This window comes from Bufo bufo, chromosome 6, assembly GCF_905171765.1.
Source record: "Bufo bufo chromosome 6, aBufBuf1.1, whole genome shotgun sequence".
Classification (NCBI taxonomy): domain Eukaryota; kingdom Metazoa; phylum Chordata; class Amphibia; order Anura; family Bufonidae; genus Bufo; species Bufo bufo.
Window position 1 is genome coordinate 57,599,338 of NC_053394.1, and position 22,101 is coordinate 57,621,438.

At 43.3% G+C, this 22,101-nt stretch overlaps 1 protein-coding gene across 1 annotated transcript in view; it reads left to right on the plus strand.

The window, feature by feature from the left end:
• The window catches only part of ADGRA1 (adhesion G protein-coupled receptor A1), a 926,644-nt gene that overhangs the window by 291,954 nt on the left and 612,589 nt on the right, over nucleotides 1-22,101 (plus strand). Inside the window, exons 9-10 of the mRNA XM_040434818.1 lie at nucleotides 5,659-5,857; nucleotides 6,705-6,854. Coding sequence (XP_040290752.1) covers nucleotides 5,659-5,857; nucleotides 6,705-6,854 — 349 coding nt within the window. The remainder of the gene's footprint in view (nucleotides 1-5,658; nucleotides 5,858-6,704; nucleotides 6,855-22,101) is intronic.

Here is a 22,101-nt window from a genome sequence, read left to right on the forward strand (position 1 = left end):
CAATGCCTCAGATCAGCCCCCATGTCAGCCATCAGCCCCCCCATGTCAGCCATCAGCCCCCCATGTCAGCCATCAACCCCCCATGTCAGCCATCAACCCCCCATGTCAGCCATCAACCCCCCATGTCAGCCATCAACCCCCCATGTCAGCAATCATGCCCCCATGTCAGATTTCACCCCCTAAATGTCACATTTCTCCCCCCCCTGGCTCCCTCCATGTTGTCACATTTCTCCCCCTCTGGTTCCCTCCATGTTGTCACATTTCTCCCCCCTGGCTCCCTCCATGTTGTCACATTTCTCCCCCCCTGGCTCCCTCCATGTTGTCACATTTCTCCCCCCCTTCCATGTTGTCACATTCCCCCTTCCCCCCGGCTCCCTCCATGTTGTCACATTTCTCCCCCCCTTCCATGTTGTCACATTCCCCCCCCCCCCCGGCTCCCTCCATGTTGTCACATTTCTCCCCCTCTGGTTCCCTCCATGTTGTCACATTTCTCCCCCCTGGCTCCCTCCATGTTGTCACATTTCTCCCCCCCTTCCATGTTGTCACATTCCCCCTTCCCCCCGGCTCCCTCCATGTTGTCACATTTCTCCCCCCCTTCCATGTTGTCACATTCCCCCTTCCCCCCGGCTCCCTCCATGTTGTCACATTCCCCCCCCCCCCAGCTCCCTCCATGTTGTCACATTTCTCCCCCTCTGGCTCCCTCCATGTTGTCACATTTCTCCCCCTCTGGCTCCCTCCATGCTGTCACATTTCTCCCCCTCTGGCTCCCTCCATGTTGTCACATTTCTCCCCCTCTGGCTCCCTCCATGTTGTCACATTTCTCCCCCTCTGGCTCCCTCCATACTCCATCTTGTCACATTTCTCCCCCCCATCCATGTTATCATATTTCTCCCTCTCCATGCCATCCATGTTGTGTTGTCACTCACATCACACTCGCTACCCTAACATAACACAACCTGACCTGTCCTGACTCTCCTGCCGGCTGCCTGCGACTCTTCAATTCAATCTTTTTCTGACCGCTGTGGCTGTGTCAGACTGCTCGCCTCTGACAGTCCCTCTGCTCTGGCTGCTTCCCGCCGCCGCGGCGCTGCTCACTCACCCTGTCACACCCCCGTGGCCTGCCCTGAGCCCATGTGACCGTGTGTTGCCATGACAGCACTCGCAGGCTGGGCGGGCGGCGCGGCGCTGCAGCAGTACTACAGTAAGTCAGATGATTTTTTCATTCATTCATTTTTGCACAGGCCGGCCGTTGGTGCGGGCCACTAAATATTGTACTGAGGGCCGCAAATGGCCCGCGGGCCGCGAGTTTGAGACCCCTGCTCTAGACTAATACATTTGATCCCACCTAAGCCCCCTTTTTTTTTCCCCACCTCCCCCCCAAAACTCAAACCACCACCCCCCTCCCTTCCCCCCTTGGCTGCCGTCGCTGATAACCCAAACCCCATAACCCCCCCAACCAGTCCACAAACTCCACCCATCAAACCGGAATAGTCAGTCCACCCCGCTTCTATGGGACAAAGGCATATGTTTTTGAAACCAAAACCAGGAGCTCACTGAATAAAAGAGTAGTTGCACCAGTCCTACTGTATGTACAGTACTTTCTCGCTTGGCTTTAAATAACATCAACATAAAAACCTGAACAAAACCTGAGTGTAGAATTCCAGCCTTAGGATGCATCTCTGCAGATGAAAACATGCATTGGGTGGCCCCAGGGGCGCACCTAGTCTTTCTGCTGCCTGAGGTGAAAACAAAGGGCGCCAATTTCTTAATCTAACCCCTTCCCTCCAGCCCTACTGTTAAAGACCTACTTGGAATACATTACATACATAGCTAAAAAACGTACAAAAATCGCAACAAGACTTTTTTTGTCTTGTTGCCATTTGCGAGTGGACCGCAGCGCTGCAGATATACTTTTAGACCCGGATCTATACAATACCGGGTCTTACTATTTAACGATACTAGGCTGCGCTGCTGTGCAGCCTAGTATCTGTTTGAGAACATGGCAAGCGCAGTTCTCAGCTCGTGCCATGTTCTCCTCAGAAGCACAGGGGAGAAGGCAGTCCCTCCCCCCTGTGGCGCTGCTGCCGCTGCCACCAATGGACTGATAGCAGGGAGGAGGAGGGGAGGGCCTGTGGCCACTGCGCCACCAATGACTATAATTAACACATTAATTTAAGTGTAGTCAGCGGGCGCCGGCGGCGGTATCACATACCCGGCACCCGCCCTCTATGACATGGCGCTGCGATTCCCGGCAAATAACCCCTCAGGTGCCCCCAACCCCCCCAGTATTATAACTATTATAATCATTGGTGGCACAGTGCCCCCTCCCCCCACCCCGCATTATTATATTCATTGGTGGCAGTGGCCACAGGGTCCCCTCCCCTCCTCCTCATTGGTGGTGCAGTGGTAGCTTCTGATCGGAGCACCAGCAGTGTAATCCAATCGGTTACCATGGCAGCCAGGACGTTACTGAAGCCCTGGCTGTCATGGTAAGCTCCCTGCTGCTGTGTGCACAAAGCACAGAGCAGCAGGGAGAGTGTAAAGTCCTATTCACCCTGATAGAGCTCTATTAGGGTGAATAGGACAAGGGATTAAAAGATCCCAGGAAGCAGATTGTGAGGGGTGGTGCACAGAGAGCGGTCTGTGTAGAGGGAGATGTATGGAGAGCGGTCTGTGTAGGGGGGGATGTATGGAGAGCGGTCTGTGTAGAGAGGGAGATGCACGGAGAGCGGTCTGTGTAGAGGGGGATGTATGGAGAGCACTCTGTGTAGAGGGGGGATGTATGGAGAGCGCTCTGTGTAGAGGGCGGATGTATGGAGAGCGCTGATGCCTGCTGATGTGGTCACTGGTTGCAGTGGTGCCTTTCTTAAGTGATTGGCCTTTTAAGGAGTGCAGTGGGGATATGTGTCACATATAGAAGAATATCGGTTTGAAACCCCCTTAAAAAAATTAACTCCTTAAAGGTTTTGTATACACTAATTTCTGAGGCTGGCAGGACCTTTTTTGGTGATCATACTTAACTGGTTCCCAGTGCTGGGTCCTGTCTCGTTTGCTCCCCAGCCTCCGTTGCTTGTCTTGAGTCCCTTCATGAAAACGTTCTGTTTGACGCCGTTACAGCCAATAACTGACCACTGCTTCCCTTGCATTATGTTAAATGGTCATGTGATATAAGAGGAGCAGATCTCCACTGTGGCCAGTGATTGGCTGCAGCGGCATCAAGATAAAGTTTTCATGGAGAAAACCAAGACAAGTAGCAGAGGCCTGGAAGCGAATGAGCCAAGGCTCAGCACCTAGGGATCAAGGAAGCATGATCAGCAACGCGAATCTGGCTAGCCTGAGAGTTCATAGAAATTAGCGCACAACCCCTCAAGAGCCTCAAGATTGATGGGGTTAGAAGAACGGATCAAAAGGAGAGACAAACGTCTTTATTTTTTTCAGTTATACCATAATTATATGCATTTTAAATTTGGCGACTAAAAATTTTATTTGGCTCCTAAATTTTTCAGGTTAGGAGACAATGGCTCCCTGATATTTTTTTTAGTCTGGAGCACTGAAATAGTAATAATATCCCTCATTTTGCCCCCATAAGTGATAATGTCCTCAGTAGTAATAATTCCCCCTATGTGTGCCATTACAAAATAAATTATCATTATAATGTTTGCCAGTAATATAATCCTCCCTTGCAATGTGTGCCAGTACAAAAATGCTCCCTTATGATGTGTGTCAGTACAAAAAACTACACCTTTTTAGTGTCCCCAGTACAACGAATGTCCCCATAGTGGCCCCTTATAATGTGTGCCAGTACAAAAATGCTCCTTTTTACAATGTCCCAATAGTACTTTCTCCAATTACAAAATAATGACCCCCACCCCATTGTGGCTGAACACCATGCTGCCAAATAAAAATAGGCTACAGGAACTAGGACTAAAGCCTATTAGAGGAAACGGTGGGCCAGGGAGACATTGGTCCCGTGCGCCATTGCAGCATTCAACTGTATTGCTGTCCTGAGTACAGCGATGCAGTTGAATATGTAGAGATGAGTGTTTCCACAATGAAAGCGCTCATTGCCCATGGCCCTTCTGTTGCCTCCCTCTTGCCCCTACCTGGTGCTGCCAGAGGTGATCGCCTAACCTGGCCTCATTGGTGGTGCACCCCTGGGTGGCCCACTGGGCCCCCCTGTGCTGAATCCATAGCCACGCCTCTGATTGGCCCCAAATTGTAAAATTCAGTAATTCAACCCAAACTTTTTTTTTATTTTTTTTATTCTGATTCGAAGTAACTATAACCTGTATTAATGCAGTATTACAGGTTACAGTTACAACAATTCAAAGAAGGGTCATTGATCCAGGGAGTTATTCTGATTGCCAAATTGGAGTCTAGAAGAGTTTTAACCCCTAAAATAGGGAAATTGGCTTCTACCTCATGAAAGCTTTATTTTTTGCCTTCCTCTGGATCAACTTTGCAGAAGAATAGGCTGATCTGGATGGATGGATGTCTTTTTTGAGCCTTACAAACTGTTACTATCATTTGGGAGAATCAAGGGGATAGAGTGGGAGGAAGGTAAAGGCAGAGAGAGAGAAACTTTCTAGGCAATCAGAGCAGTTTCAGTTTGGGCAGAATTTTTTTCAAACCTGAAATGCTGACGTGCTCATGAAATGCTGACGTGCTCATGAAATGCTGACGTGCTCATCTCTAGCACTTATTTGACCACATCAAATCTTGAAAGAAATTATCTCTCCTTGTCCTTAACGTTCTTGAAACATTTATCATTTTATACTGCCATTTACCAGGTAACAGTAATAGATTCTCAAGGAAACTACCAGGACCTCTATAAACCATCTGGATGTGTCTATTCCAAATAGAAAATTGCAGACCACATCAAAATGAAAAACACTTTAGATGTGCACTTGTTGTGTGGGTAGGAAATGTCAAACTGAGTGTATAACATAAGTGTCCCTACGATGAACACATATCAAAGGTGCTTTCATACCTTCAATAGCTGTTGGCATAACAATGTTGGTGGCTTACCTCCTGTGAAAACAAAGGATTGGGCATGTTGATGGGATGGAGGTGAGATCATGGTAACATAATTAACCCTTACAGTGGTCCTCTCGGCACCGCAGTTCAATCTTTCCTTTTACTAACATCATCTGTCGGGGAAAGAGATCGCACACCCTCTCACACATACGATTGTCAAATGGACCCATCCAAATTGTTGGGTTTGCCCAACTTTGCTCTTATACAGTATATATGGACAACTTAATTTCAACCATGATGATAAAGAAACCCTTGTACTGTACATACTATAGAGGTAGATGATGCAACTGCTATGGGGCCCTTGGAGAGAGGGTGGCATCCCTAGTTGGTCCTATCCTATTTACTACTGAGTGGTGAGAACTTGTAAAAAGACTCCTTGCTTCAGAGGAACTACATTGTTACCAGCCATGGGAAAGAAGAAGGGGCCCAAGAAAGATGGAAAACGCATGGAGAGTAGAATGAACACCAGACCTTTCTGTTTTGAGCTTTGGTATGGAGTCCTCCTACTCTGCCACAGTGCAGGGCCTGCCTCTAGGCTATTAGTAAATTAGGTTTTTAGTTTTTGCTATATTGCAAACTTTTTTGTGATCGTATTCTGTTGATTTTATTTGTCTTTCATAGATGGCCTAGAACAATAGCTGGAATGACTGCATTTCATCCCTGCAGACAGTTACCTCTCGGTTCATTGCCATATCCTGATGCAGTAGGAGAGCCAAAAGCCTGGCGTAAGTGTGACAGAACTGGACTCTGGACAGAAGAAGACTATACAGCCTGTACCTTTTCACATGAAGTGACGAGATATCTTCATGCCTTTAGTCTGGTAAATAGTCCGTTCCAATTGTGGAGCATCTGACAATAATTATCTCCCTAATGAATGCTTTATGATGAGTTATTATTATTGCTACAGATTAGATTTGTAGATTATATGTTATTTAGACTAGTGTTCTCCAACAATAGCCCACAGGGCCGACCCGTGGGTAATGATTTGAAAATATCCCACAGAATTAATACCTGTGGTACGTCCTGATGCATTGACCCTAATTATATCACCTGCTCAATGCTAAGGAAATCCTGAAAACATGACCATCAGGTGGGCCCTGAGGATTGGAGTTGAGGAACACTGACACTATTCACATGCACAGTACCGCTTTGAAACCATCCCAAAAAATCTATGGCCAACAGAATGTCAGAAAGATACCAGCTTGTATTTGAGCATTGAATATGTCACCTTATACATTGGGAGATTTGATTTTATGCTACTTTGTAGTGAATACACCTAAAGGAACTCAGCACTTGTCGAGCTTGGCAAAAAATCTGTCTAAAACACAAGGGACATTTTACATAAAAATGCACCAAGATTTCAAAGATCGAGGAGCAGAGTCAATGGTTAATCTGGCCCATAGAATTGCAGGTTCCCCTTTGGTTTGTTGAGCACTAACCTACCAATGTTATTGCTCTGTTCCCTAGAGCCCCCTGATACTATTGCTGTATGTGCGGTTTCATTATGAAAATCTTTAAATGATTAGAAAGTACAACGCCTTATAGAATACTTATGTTGTGCAGACTATATTTCTTCTTAAGGTCAAACAGTTTGTGCTTGGAAGCAGATTTTATAGATTTCCTTTACTGAAACATTAATGCCATACTTTGTAATTATCTGCTTCTAGGTGCCAGTAAATGACACCAACGTCCTTGAATATGCTCAACAACTAATGACCTACACCAAGGGAGCCTCAGACTTCAATGATAAGATGGATGTGTTGCTTGTGGCTAACATGATGGAAAAGATGATAACTTTCGTGGGACAGATCAAACATGTAGGTTTAAAACCTTTGCAAAAAACCTTTAAATCTAGAGAGCAAAATAAAACTTAAAAGAGTAACTGTTGTTTCATAAATGAGTAGTACAAGTGCTTATAAGAAATTTTGTAATATATCTCATCAGAGAAGGATGCTTTCTTCTACTCTTATTATGCTCCTCTCCTGCTCCCCACTCCTCTTCACTAACTCTCAATTCACTGTTCAGATCTGTCTTTACTTAAGATTGGCTGCCTGCTCAATAAAGGATCAGATTACATAGAAGTCTATAGAGAGAGGAGGGGAGAAGGAGAAGGGAGGGACTGCTGTAGACAGGCAGAAACTGAGAGACTGACAGAGAAACTGCTGTTAATTTGTAAGTGATTTACTGTCTTGATTAACTGCTGGACTAAAATCTAAACTGCTCAGTAATACTATACTGTAAGTAACTTGAATGTCCCCCATTACTGTTACTGCTGTTGCTTCTGATGGTGTGCCGTGTGCTGTCCACATCCGTACGTCCGTTCCGTGGCCCAGAAAAAAAGATAGAGCATGTATTATTCTTGTCCGCATTTGCAAACAGGAATAGGCATTTCTATAATGCAGAAGGATGCTCCATTTTGCAAAATGCGGAAGGCACACGGCCGGTATGTGTGTTTTGCGGATCCAAATTTAGCGGTCCACAAAAATTTATACAATCCTGTGAATGAGCCCTTACAGACAGATTGCAGAAGGAAAAACTGGCAGATACAAGTCATTGAATAGCCAAAGGTACTGTGCACTGACATGACATTTACCTGAAATGGCAGCTACACTTTAACAACTAATGTAACTATTTCATGGCTTTCTCCGAACTGAAGATATTTGATAATGTGTAAAGGTTTCTGTGATGACTTTTCTTTTACTTTTCTCATATTGGAAGATATCTGTGCTGTAGATTTTGCCTCCTTGTAGTTTGTCAGAGAGAATGTTGAGTTTGGCACTCCATTCTAAATAAAAATAAAAAACTATACAGGATGCAGCTTACGCTGTGCTGGCTCCCTAAGGGTATTTACCATTCAATGCCAAAAACACAGTAAGTGGTTCAAATAATGTAGTATGAACACCATTTTCTCCGCAGTCATCGTATCCTTGGGATGGGGTGAGTGCTACAAAATATGACTAGCAATATCCTCACTAGATAATGTGCTCTATCAGTCTAACACATTGCAGTAAGAGGATGAAGCGATTCAATTTGAAATGAATTGTAAATTTAAATGGGTTTTTCCAAGATTCTGTTACTGATGACCTATCCTATTTATTTAGTATGGAGCGCCTTGCGCACGTGAACGATTTGCGTGATGTCACTGGCCTAGGAGGCGGCCAGGTCACTTGCAGCCGCCGCTTCAAACAGCTTATCTGATGTTGATAGGCTAGCCTGAAGATCATACATCAATATCAAGCTCGTACAACTCGTTTGGACTCCATGGCTTATTTCTACATAAAACCATTGAGAATTGGTTTTAAGAATGATGGTACCTCAGAAGTAATGTTATTGCACTCTTACATAAATATATAGGAATTGACACAGGATCACTGCTTAAGGTTAAAGAAAGAGCAACTTCGTCATGCAATTCAAAAGCATTACTAAACTATCCGAACCATAAAGTTATGGAATATGAAAGTATGAAAGTATGAAAAGTATAAGAAGAGCTTAGATATCTAATATCTTATATATATACTAACACACACATGAAAAATGATACAAGGATAAAAACACTGGTGGGTGAGCCTGAGGGTACAAAAGTTCCATTACTACAGTAAATGACCAATCTCAGCCCGATATTTGTAATACAATAAAATTACAAAAAGTACACATACCAATACCACAACCAATATGCGTTTTGCGAACAGCTTTGCTTGCAGTGGCTTCATCAGCATCCCCAGATAAAACTGTTGACGAAATGTGATTCATGTTTTTTTATTTTTTTATTTAATCATCGTAATTAAATGGTTAAATATTGGTTAGAAGTATGATATCTTCCTAATTAGTTGGATTTGCCTTGCCTCTTGCTATTCATATATTAGACATTGTTAAGCTGGCAATGCGCATAAGATACAGTAGTTGTCAGCCAAACGCTCATTTGGCCTCCTCTTACCTCTCTCGATCCTCCCATACATATGCCTCCCGAGCTACGCTAAGCATGCATGTAGTGAATGAGAACAGAAGAGAAGCCATTGACAACTACAGTTGGAAATTGGTTGGTTTGGCCAATAGACATCAAATTTGTATGCCCAGCTCAGTATGTTTGATGTTTGTAGATCCTTTTTAAAGGGCAGATATGCTTGCTAGGTAAAAAGCCAGTCCTACCATGGAGGGGATGAATAACTTTGCAGGGAGAGGGGAATAGTGTTAGGGAGGAGAGGGGAGGAGCTATGTACTCTTGGGCACATGCAGGATGGAGAATGCCCCCCAGGTACTTGGGGTCTAATTTGCATATCAAATAAAGATTATTTTTTGATGCAAAAAACTGACATAAAACCTAATAAAGGTATGCTTAGAATGCTGTTTTGGAGTACAGCAGGACACTGCCAGAAGCTTAATAAGTGAAAATGAGGTGACAGACTCCCTTTAATATCTTAGGAGTAAAACATAGCCACATCAATAATACAATATTGATCTTTTAAGAGAGCCGCCTGCTGCTCCAAATCACATTTCATTGTAAATACAAATTAAATCAAAGAGTGCGGTGCATGCATGTGAGCGGCAGAACAGCAGGCAAAACTGTCTGTATATTGGCTTATAACAAGCGTAGGCAGTGCATGCTGGGAGTTTTTGTTTATTAGCAGCTGGAGTGCCCCAGGTTTCTGAGCCTGGATTATATGGTTTTCAGAAAAATATACAGATATAGTCGTAGCGTACTTTAACTTGGTCCAAATAGGTTCCTAATTCATTCTTAAGGTTTTCCACTTTTCACTTATTCAGTTGCCTTTTAAGTTAGATAAACCCAGAGTGAAATGATATTTTATAACAAAGGGTTCCCTATATCCAAAGGGGGTCAGTTATTATCCTAAAATACGCCTACGAATGTGACTGTTCCCCACTCACGCCGGGTCTAAAAAAAGTGGGTGTGGCGTCACCAGGGAAGGGGAGGGGCTGGCAGGCCCATCTCATTCTATATTTTCTATGGCTGTTTTAGGTGTAGAAAATGGTCTAAATATTAGACAGCAAGGAAGCGGTCTTACATTTAGACTGGTGCTGGATGCGCTAAACCTATGTACAGGCCGGCAGCTCTTCATAACTTCAGCGGATCCACCGCCACATATAAGGGTTATTGAGACCAGTGTCTAAAACTCTGGTCTTAATAAATGACCCCCAAAGTCTTCAAAGAGGTTGTCCGAGTGTATGATACTCATGATCTATCCTCAGGATAGGTAATCAGTATTTGATCCGTGGGGGTCCGACTCCCACCACCCCAGCCAATCAGCTGTTTGAAGAGACTGCTATGCTCCGGCACGTGCCTCAAGCTCGTCCTAGGCCAGTGACATCACATCATTTGGTCATGTGACTTAGACACAGCTCAATCCTATTCAAGTGAATGCTGCTGAGCTGCAATACCAAGCACAGCCACTATATAATGGATGGGCTACAACAGCAGAAGACCCCACCGGGTACCACTTATCTTCACTACAAATAGGAAAAAGAGGCTACAATTTGCACGAGCTCACCAAAATTGGACTGTTGAAGACTGGAAAAATGTTGCCTGGTCTGATGAGTCTCGATTTCTGTTGAGATATTCAAATGGTAGAGTCCGAATTTGGCGTAAACAGAATGAGAACATGTATCCATCCTCTGATGGCTACTTCCAGCAGGATAATGCACCATGTCACAAAGCTCGAATCATTTCAAATTGGTTTCTTGAACATGACAATGAGTTCACTGTACTAAAATGGCCCCCACAGTCACCAGATCTCAACCCAATAGAGCATCTTTGGGATGTGGTGGAACGGGAGCTTTGTGCCCTGGATGTGCATCCCTCAAATCTCCATCAACTGCAAGATGCTATCCTATCAATATGGGCAACATTTCTAAAGAATGCTATCAGCACCTTGTTGAATCAATGCCACGTGGAAGTCAGTTCTGAAGGCAAAAGGGGGTCCAACACCGTATTAGTATGGTGTTCCTAATAATTCTTTAGGTGAGTGTATATGTAGCTGGCAATCATGGATCTTATGTAGTGGTTATCTGCTCACTACAGTACAGTATAGTGTTGTATACAGATATATAATGTAGTGGATACAGAGTGTAATCCAACATTAAGAATAGCAAGAATAGGTATGGGAATTATTATATGGTAGTAATAAAATGTGCAATTGTATTTTTCTATTTTTTTTGTTATCTTTTTGTTATGTTTTTTTAAAAATAAGGATACAGGGATTTTAGTGATTTTATGCACAGTATATTATTTAAAAAAATAAATAGATTAATATTTTATATACAGAGCCGACCATCGATCCTATATTTAAATATATGCAAAAGGGTAGGCACAGTACTTTCTTATTTAATCTGTTTCGTCCATAGTGATAGTGACAACATTCCAATAAAAGATGGACACTTTACTTTCAGTGAGTCCGCGATCCCGAGATAACACCTGTTTTTTTATTTTTTTTTTACCTTCTACCTTACTACAGTATTTAAATAAATAGTCATTCATACTGGGTACAGATTATGTCACTGAGCTCTCCGTTTATGTATATAGAGAAAAACAAATAATAATCTACATTATATCTTCTTATTAGCGAAGATAGAAAATATAGTGCTATATTCTCTATCTTAGTTAATTCTAGCAAGCCAACCAATACAATATATCATTTACAGTATTAGGGACCGCTTACAGTGTCTCCAAGAAGTCCTGAGAAAGTAATAATAAGGAGACAAGACAAAGGTCAATCGTACTGTAAGCTTTGTATGTTTGTCACAGAGCTCCAGAACACCCAGGGTTAATAAAATAAAAAAAATGATTTCATTGGTTCCAGAAGTCACATGCCCTACCTTGCCCAATCAGATTAAAAACTATGTTTCATTCTGTGAATGAAACCTAATTTTTAATGTGAGTGGGCAGTGGGCAGGGGTGGGCATGTGACTTGTTTTTATTTTTATTTATTATTATTTGTTTTTCTCTGTATACATCAATATATATATTTGGCATATCCAAAGCTACAGGTTGTCTGTTATCACTATGAGGGAGTGGTCTATTGTGGTGGAACTACAAGTGCCAGCATACATCATTAATACTGCCATTGATCACAATTATGATTCAGTACATCTAGAATATTTTGACAAAAAAGTGTAAAAAAGTTGACCACTTTTCTGGTGAGATTTCTAATAATCCATAAACAGGTTTGTACTGGCATAAACAAATTCTACATTCCTTCATTCCTTACTAAAGAACTTCAGTTCAAGACCCAATGCTTCCCATGTATACATCGTGAAGACACTGAATGGTGGTGACCACTGCATCCATAGCAGGGTTGGACTGGGATCCACCAGTAAAAGCCATTCTGGGGGCCCACTGCACTGCATGTAAATATTACCTGCTCACACATTGGCAGACAGCAGCAAGACACTACAAAATGATTGATTATGGGGGTCCATTCATGAAGCATTTATACCTAGAAGTTACCTGATGCATCTATAATAATAAACCGGCTGCTTTGTTAAATAATATACCCAGTTTGTTATATGAACATAGGTTGGTTGAGGTGCTGTACGCTGCCTGTATGTACTGCCGTTACTCTACTGTGCCATGTGTCACTTCTGGGACAATTGGGGCCCACTGAGGGACTCACCTGTACCCCTGTGGGCCAGTCCGAGCCTAATCCATAGTAGAGATGAGTGACTAGATTCTATAGGGTTGAAATTAAAAAACTAATTCTGATTAGTTAAGATCTTGAGATTTTCTTGAGATTCGATTTTGGAGAATTTTGAGCGAGAGAGAGACTTCCTGGCATTTAAAGTACTTTTGATTTGGGTAGATTTGACCAAAACAAATTTTAGGAAATTCTCTCTCTAATCCATAGCACGCAAGATCGTGGTTTTCAGGTGATTTACCAACTTGATCACTTTCCTGGTTGCATCTTCTTCTGCATAGGCACAAAAGGGATTCAGCACATTCACATGTACAGGACATTCTGCTGCCTGCATATGTGCATGAACTGAATGCTATCCCTCCCTACACAGAAGGGTAACTCACATGTGAACATTATTTTCATGAGCTTTATGGTCAGTGACTTTATACTTTGCTATGCCAGTACACACCAGTTTATGGCATTTTACACATTACATCATAAAGTGTCCAACGACTTTAATCTAAATAGCACCAGATTTCCTATAGAGGTCAGAGTTCAATATCCCCTGATGGCCCTCACACAACCATCCAGATGAGTGCTAAAATTCTGTCTGTCCACATCTACCACTAGAGGGAGCTCATTGCATAGGGTTTTATACTGCTCCCATTGAACTGTATGCCGTTATACCCTCTGGGAACAACAGAATGAATCTTTTTGATTTAAATTAAAGAAGTTATCTCATAAATATAACAAAAATATGGACTAATAAACACAATTTTTAACCAAATAAGTGGGGGAAAAATGCAGCCCCCAGTTTAATTTTTACCCTGTTCAGCTTTTGTACTCACTTCTCTGCAGCTCTGGGCTCTTCAGTTCCTGTTGGTGGACAGCAGCTCATCACCTATGACCATAAAGCACCTGCATCTCCTAAGAGTGTCTTGCAATCAGCTCTTGTTAACCCCCATCTCTGGTCCTTTTCTGCTGCATAGAAAATAATCCCCCGTACACAGCATTAGAGATTCCACTAATATTTAGCACTATGGTATATAATGCCCCCGCCATTTCTATCTCTGCTGTCTAGACAGAGATATAGCTATATTTAGATGAATTTAGAAGTTAGAGATGAATGAATAAAAGGTGTCTGGACTACTTCACCTGATCCCTACACTGGTACTGAGAAAAGGGGAGCAGGGAAGCTACTCAGCATGTTGGTCCATCTATGAATTCAAGAGAGGGAGGACCAGAAAGATAAGCAGCGGGGGGCCGTTACCAGAGAGGAAAATGTAATATACATAACGAATAACATGCAATAATACTTTGAAATGCACTATTCATTGCATAGTAATACTTCTCGGAGGATAACCCCCTTTAATGCTTTCTCCTGAACCGATTTCAAGATACTATGACACCTACTCTGAATTTTGCCCATAAAGTAATTAAACATATTGGGGGTCATTTATCAAAGGACAGTGTTTTATGCCCTGCACTGCTTGAGGATGCCCCTAATATATGACGAGGTGCCGGCCTCTGGCAGTCCACGCTTCTAGATTGAAATCTACTCCAGAGCCAGTCTTGTGCACCTAAATTTAGGCACAAGGGCATTTACAACATTGCAAAATGGCGTTTTGTCACTTTTTAATGTCAAAAAGGGTCTTGATAAATGATCTACATTATATTTGCTTCCACTTGCCCGCAGTAGTTGTTATTTAGAATTTTATTTAGCAAACACATTGGCAATTTTGAAAAAAAAACAAGCAAATTAAAAAACATGAAGAAACTGTTCTGTGTTAAATGTGCATAGGGATAAATTGGAGTCATTAAAGGGAACCTGTCACCTGGATTTTGGGTATAGAGCTGAGGACATGGGTTGCTAGATGGCCACTAGCACATCCGCAATACCCAGTCCCCATAGCTCTGTGTGCTTTTATTGTGTAAAAAAACAACGATTTGATACATATGCAAATTAACCTGAGATGAGTCAGAGCTTGAAAATATGACTCTTCTCTGGTCACACAAGTAAGATATGACTCTTTTATATAAATTTGCATAAAAGGCGGGAAGTACAAAAATGCATAATACTTATTTTATTCGTCTGCCAACGAAATTAAAAGTGTAATTTGCATGTTTAGGGTAACACAATGAACATTTAGAAAAACTCAGTGAGGGTAGCATAGTAGAGGTGACAGGTTCTCTTTAAGGAAATTTGCAGAACCTTAAGAGTGGACACAACTGTAGTTATTCCAGCTGCTCATCATAAACTGTTTTATCTTCAGACTGACATGGCCGCTTTCTGAAAAGAGTTGGTAAAAAGACAGAATGGGAGAAAGAGAGAGAAAATAACAGATAGCACACGAAGAACATATAAGAGAATGTGAACTAGATGAGAGAACTAGGATATAAGTGCAGAGTACCAGCCATGAAAACAACAGTGCAAGATGCAAAGATACAGCAACACTGACAAATCACACTGGCCTGCCATACTGTACTTCTAAATGTTAAGGTGGACATTAGTGGGTACCAGCCCAGGTCAGAAATCATCACTTTTCAGATTAATGTAGTAGGTCCAAGTAAAGTTAAAGGCTATGTACACCTTTGGGGGCAATTTTTTTTTTTATTAGAGCATTGTACTCATTATGAGCTAAAAAGCAATCATTTTTTGATTGGTCTCTATGGAGTCATTTTCTCTGTACAGAGCTGAGATACTCTACTAGCAGAATCAGAATTTTTTCTCTGACCTGTCAGGCAGGGAGCTGACAGACTCCTCATCTCTTCTCTCTGACCTTATAAACACTCATCAAAGCTCAATTCTTATCTTACTGATAATAATGTGACTTAAATAAGTGTTTAAGACCTTTTAGTAATTTACAGATAAGGGTTAATAGATAACAGTCACAAAGTGAAAGTACCATTTACACAGCTAGAAAAACAGTTAACCCTTTGTGAAAGAATGGCTCAATATTTTTTTAATAAAGACCAATTGAAAAAAAGATTTTTAGCCCAAATTAGTAAAATGCAATCATAAAAAAATACCACCGAAAGGTGTACATAGCCTGTAACTATTGAAAGAAAGCTGCATACAGCATCAAAGAAAAAAGTGTCCATAAGTGTATTGAAATGTCATCCTAAGGCATCATGCACACGAACGCTGGCTGTTTTGAGGTCCGTAAAACCGGCCGTGTGCATTATGCATTTTCTGGAACAGAATGTCCGGCCATAATAGAACTTTCTAATCCTTGTCTGTAATGCGGACAATAATTGGACATGTTTTTGTGGATTAGGAGTGTTTATTGGTGGGTTGGCTAAAGATTTACCCAGTAGATGGATGGATCAAGGAGGTGAAAAATTAGGTCGCCAATAGATAGTATGAAGGGATAGACTGCTAATGGGATAGACCACACGGATAGCAATCAGTGTGTAAAGCAAGTGCAGTAAAAAGGAATGCTTGTGTCAAATGGGTTCGAGAGTGGGCAAAGGGCAAAACCATTTTTTGGCTCCCAAATAAAAGCGCCAAGTCCCTAAAGTGGATTAAAAGCAGTGTGTCAGTGCTCCTCTAGAAAGGGTAGAATATTGGAAAATAGGCCCTAGCTGTACACCAGGGTTGGTGATCCCCTCTTTTTGTGTATAGTGAAGTATACAATAGGCCACAGTAGGGATAAGAAACATCCCAGTATTTAGGTAAAGGGATACTGGAACATTGTAAAAGTATGAGCTTTACTCACTTTACAGGGGGGTAGTTTCCTGGATAAGCTAAAGACACCAGGAAACCCCACAACCCAAGGGGGTTGTCTGGATCGCTTGTAGATTGGTAGAAATTGAAGGCAGCCACGTCCTTGTTTATATAAAGGGCTATGGTCAAAAAGCCTGGGCAGGCTTTTTGACCATAAATCTTTATATAAACAAGGTATGTGCATTTTATCTTCATGTATGATGCTCCTGATGAAGGGGTCTGTATGTTTACACCCCGAAACGATTTAAGCCGGAATTACCAATAAAGAATTTGATCAGAAGCCCCTGTGGATGTGGCTGGCTTCAATTTCTACCAATCTACAAGCGATCCAGGCAAGTTTTTTTAGGTTTCCTGGTGTCTTGAGCTTATCCAGGAAACTACCCCCCTGTGAAGTGAGTAAAGCTCATATTTTTACAATTTTAAATTTTTTTATCTGATGCTTGGCAATAGAGATGGCCTAGCGGTTCGCCCGGCGGTGGTTTTGAGGCGAACTTTGCTCGTTCGCGATTCGCCTAACATGCGAACATATGGTGATGTTCGCATGCGCCATATTCTTCTGCATTGCGCCGAACTGTGACCCATGACACATACATAAGGTGGGACAGGACAGCCAATTGAGACGTTTCAGCACATGGACACACCCCCATCCTATAACAGAACCCGATCTGGCAGCCATTTTACATTCTGTGTTTTGCCAGTGTAGGGAAAGGTTGCTTTGTGGAGCAGGGACAGACTGTTAGGGACACCAAACGCTAGCTAATAGAGCCACAAAAGTCCTTTTAAGGACTGGTATAGGTGTGCTATCGATAGGTGTGATATATGGAGGGGTGTGATATACTTATAATATACTTTCTAGCAGCAGTTGTGTGCGGTTCTGCTGTGATACCGCAGCTATATAGAGGGACAAACGCTATTGGAATAACTAATTGGAACTGTGTGATACACCTGTTGCCCCCCCCAAAAAAATGATTTAGGGGTGTGATATACCTATAATTTACTTTCTAACATAGAAAGTATATTATAGTGCATTTGTATTGTGCAGCAGTTGTATGCAGTTCTGCTGCGATACCGCAGTTATATAGAGAGACAAGCGTTATTGGAACAACTATTTGCAACGGGTATAATATACAGGTTGCCCCCAAAAAAGGGTTCTTAATGCCTGTTTCCACAAAATACTGATTGAGGGGTGCGATATCCCTGCTTCTACAAAATACAGATTAAAGGGTTCTATATGCATGCTTCCACAAAATACTGATTAAGGGGTGCGATATACCTGCTTCCACCAAATATTGATTGAGGCCTGCGATACACCAGCTTCGACAAAATACTGATTAAAAAGTGCGAAATATCCTCTTCCATCAAATATTGATTCAGGGGTTCTATATACCTGTTTGCACAAAATAATGATTGAGGGGGGCGATATACCTGCTTCTACAAAATACAGATTAAGGGGTTCTACATACATGCTTCCGCAAAATACTCATTAAGGGGTGCAATATACCTGCTTCCACCAAATATTGATTGAGGCCTGTGATACACCGACTTCCACAAAATACTGATTGAGGGGTGTGATATACCTGCTTTCACAAAATACTGATTGAGGGGTGGGATATACCTGGTTCTATAAAGTACTGATTTATGCGTTCTATATACCTGCTTCCAGAAAATACTGATTAAGGGGTTTGATATCCCTGCTTCCACAAAATACCGATTGAGGGGTGGGATATACCTGCTTCTACCAAATTTTGATTAAGGGGTTCTATATCCCTGCTTCCACAAAATACTGATTGAGGGGTGCGATATACCTGCTTCCACCAAATATTGATTTAGGCCTGCGATACACCGCCTTCCACAACATACGGATTGAGAGGTGCGATATACCTGCTTCTACAAAATACTGATTGAGGGGTGCAATATACCTGCTTCCACAAAATACTGATTAAAGGGTTTGATATTCCTGCTTCCACAAAATACAGATTGAGGGGTGCGATGTACTTGTTTCCACAAAATACTGATTAAGGGGTTTGATATACCTGCTGTGCACAAAATACTGATTGAGGGGTGTGATATTCCTGCTTCCACAAAATATTCATTCAGATGTTCTATATACCTGTTTCCAGAAAATACTGATTGAGAGGTGGGATATACCTGCTGCTACAAAATATTGATTAAGGGGTTCTATATACCTGCTTCCACAAAATATTGATTGAGAGGTGCGATACATCTGCTTCCACCAAATACTGATTTTGGCTTGCGATATACCTGCTTCCACAAATACTGCTCTTCTCTAGGGACTTTGGCACAGGGTCATTTTGAAAATGACAGGCAGAGGAAGAGGCAGGACATTCCACAGGAGTGGTAAGGGTCGGGCTGGTGCACCAGGCCGGAGCCTAAGTGGGAAGTTGGAAAAGGTACGTGCGATTACGTCAAAGGACGCACCAGAGTTGGTTGAGTGGCTCACTCAGCCTTCCGCTTCTGCACCCTCCTCATCCTTTGTATCTGCACCCTCCTCACTCTCTGCTGTGTGCACCCCCAAAGACACCACCCTCCACTCGAGTCAGAGGAATTATTTTCCCATCCATTCCCAGACCCTACCGATGCGCGGCCATTCTTGGCATCAGATGAGGTAGAGTAACGGCCGCCACCCAGCGGTCTGACAGCAGTACCCAGATCAGCCCAAGGAGGGTGGTCTCCGCTGTTGCTGCCTACTCAGAGATCTCTAATGTCAGTGGTGGTGAAGGTGAGGATGATGACTTGTCGATGGACGTCACATGGCTGCCCACAAGATAGAAAGAGGAGGGGAGTTCAGAGGGAGAGATGGAGCCGCAGATAGGCAGGAGAAGGAGGAGCAGAACTCGCAGTGCACAGGAGGCAAAAAGCAGACTGCAAATGTATCTGGAGCGAGCCATCCACTATGCATGGTCACATCTTGTGTTCCCTGAACGCCGGCACATGGCTCCTCAGTGTGGGCTTTTTTTAACGTGTCAGCTGCTGCCAGTAGTGTTGCCATCTGCAGCCTGTGCTGTCAACGCATAAGTTGTGGTAAGTCCAACACTCACCTAGGGACGACCACCTTAAGAAGGCACCTTGTCTCCCATCACCGAGCCCAGTGGGAGCAACGCCGTCAGAACCCACAAAGCCATACTCCAAGCGCTCCACATCCTGGCTTTTCTCCTCTCTCCTCCCATTTGTCCTCCACTCCACCTTCCACCTTGCCATGGTCGCGTTCATCTGGCAGAAGACAGGCTTCCGTGTCCCAAATGTTCGAGTGTAAAAAGTTGATGATGCCCGAAAACCATCTTGCCCAACGGCTGACCGCTGGCTTGTCGGAACTGCTAGCCTGCCAACTACTGCTATATAAACTGATGGACTTGGAGCCCTTTAGAAAATTTGTTGCCATTGGCACACCGCAATGGAAGGTCCCCGGAAGTAAATTTTTCTCCCAGAAGGGCATCCCAGAGCTATATGGCCACGTTCAGCGGCAATTGAATATATCTCTGGCACACAATATCAGTGCTAAGATACATCTGACCACAGACATGTGGTCTAGCAAACATGGGCAGAGAAGGTATATAACTTTTACTACTTTCTGACGGCCATCAAGCATGTAACCCGTTGCACCCGTGTGGATTTGGTGTTACCACCATTGATTGCATGAAGGCCTGCCTTTTCTTCTCCTTCTCCTACTCCATCCTCCGTCTCCTCCTGGGCTGACTCCTCCATTTTCACTGCTACCACATCCTCCGCTGCACCCCCAAGCTCCCCAGAACCTATTCGACGTGCCCGGTGAGACGTTGCCTTGCTGTGCTGCGGCTGTTGTGCCTGGAAGCCAAGAGCCACACCATACACTGCTTTCAGCTCTGCGGTCACAGACTGATCAGTGTCTAACCCAGCTCAATTTGACAGTTAGTAGTGGTGTGCGACAACTGTGCCAATCTGCTGAGCGTACTGAAACAGGGCAAAATGACACACGTGCTGTGCATAGCACACGTCCTGAACTTAGTCATGCAGCGAAAATTCCCTGAGGTCCAGGACGTCTTGCGGCAGGCCAGGAAAATCTCATTTTAGAAGATCGTACACGGCCATGGCTCGCCTTGCTGACTTATATGCTTGATAGGCTGCTCTAGCAGCTTGCTGTTAACAACTACCTGTACGAACTCTGCAGCAGGACAGGTTCTGGGAGCTTGGTTTCTTTTCACCGTGCCAGTGGCTGCTCATGTGCGACGCATGCAGACTTCTGCGGCCATTTGATGAGATCACCAAATTGGTCAGTCATAGCTAGGGAACCATCAGTGACATCATACCTTACGCCTTCTTTCTGGAGCGTGCATTGCGTCGTGTCATTGATCAAGCCGTCGAGTATCAGGAGCTGGAAGATGAGGAAGTCGCAATGCTGAATGAATTCCTGGGGGGGCTACTCTATCTGAGACAAGTCAGCAGCAGAGATGGCCTTGCGGTTCGCCCGGCGGTCGTTTTGCGGCGAACTTTGCGTGTTTGCGATTTGCCGAACATGCGAACATATGGAGAAATTCACGCCCGCCATATTCTTTTACATTGTGAAGAACTTTGACCCATGACACATCCATCAGGTGGTACAGAACAGCCAATTGAGACATTTCAGAACATGGACATACCCCCTACCTTATAAATAAACCTGATCTGGCCGCCATTTTACATTCAGTGTTTTGCCAGTGTAGGGAGAGGTTGCTGTGTGGAGCAGGGACAGACTGTTTGGGACACCAAACGCTAGCTAATAGGGCCACAAAAGTCATTTTAAGCACTAGTATAGGTGTGATACACAGAGGGGTGCGATATACTTATAATATACTTTTATAATGAGTCAAAAACACATAGATCTATATAGTGATCATGTGGAAGTCAGGAGCCTAGGAGCTAGGGGCTTACTAGGGCCATTTTTATATAGGGTAAGGTTCCGGACGGGGTCGCTCTTATCAGGGCGGGTGGTCTGTGGTTAGGCTATCCGGGCCAGAATAGCACCCCCTGTAGGGCAATATCAGGGACAGTTCTTTGTCCACCCTGTCCTTCAATACCACATTATCATCTAGCCCAGGGATGGATGTTTTTTTGCTTTCCCTTCTGGATTCATCAATGTGCACTGGAACCCCCCGGATTGTGGTAGGACATATGGTTTCTGATTTGGTGCCGCCGAGCACTTGTTATTGCCTACCACATCTATGCTTTTTGCTTAACTTTAATAATTAAATGTATTTTCCATTCACACGTCCACAAAATGGGTCCGCATCCGTTCCGCAATCTTGCGGAATGGGTGCCGACCCATTAATTTTCAATGGGGCCAGAATGTGCTGTCTGCATCCGCGGATCCACATCCGCATTTTCGGATCCACATCCGCATTTGCGGATCCGCACTTCCGCATCTGTGCTTCCGTTTCCGCAAAAAAATAGAACATGTCCTATTCTTGTACGCAATAGCTGACAAAATTAGGCATTTTTTATTATAGTGCCAGCGATGTGCGGTCCACAAATTGCGGAATGCACATTCCCGGTGTCCGTGTTTTGCGGATCCGCAAAACACTTACGGACGTGTGAATGAACCCTCATAGTAAAATTATTAAAGGTTACGTTTTATCTTCATGTATATTCTAATGGATTGGCTTCCTTGTACAATGTTATCATATACTTTCCATGTTAGAAAATATATTATAGTGCATTTATATTGTGCGGCAGTTGTGT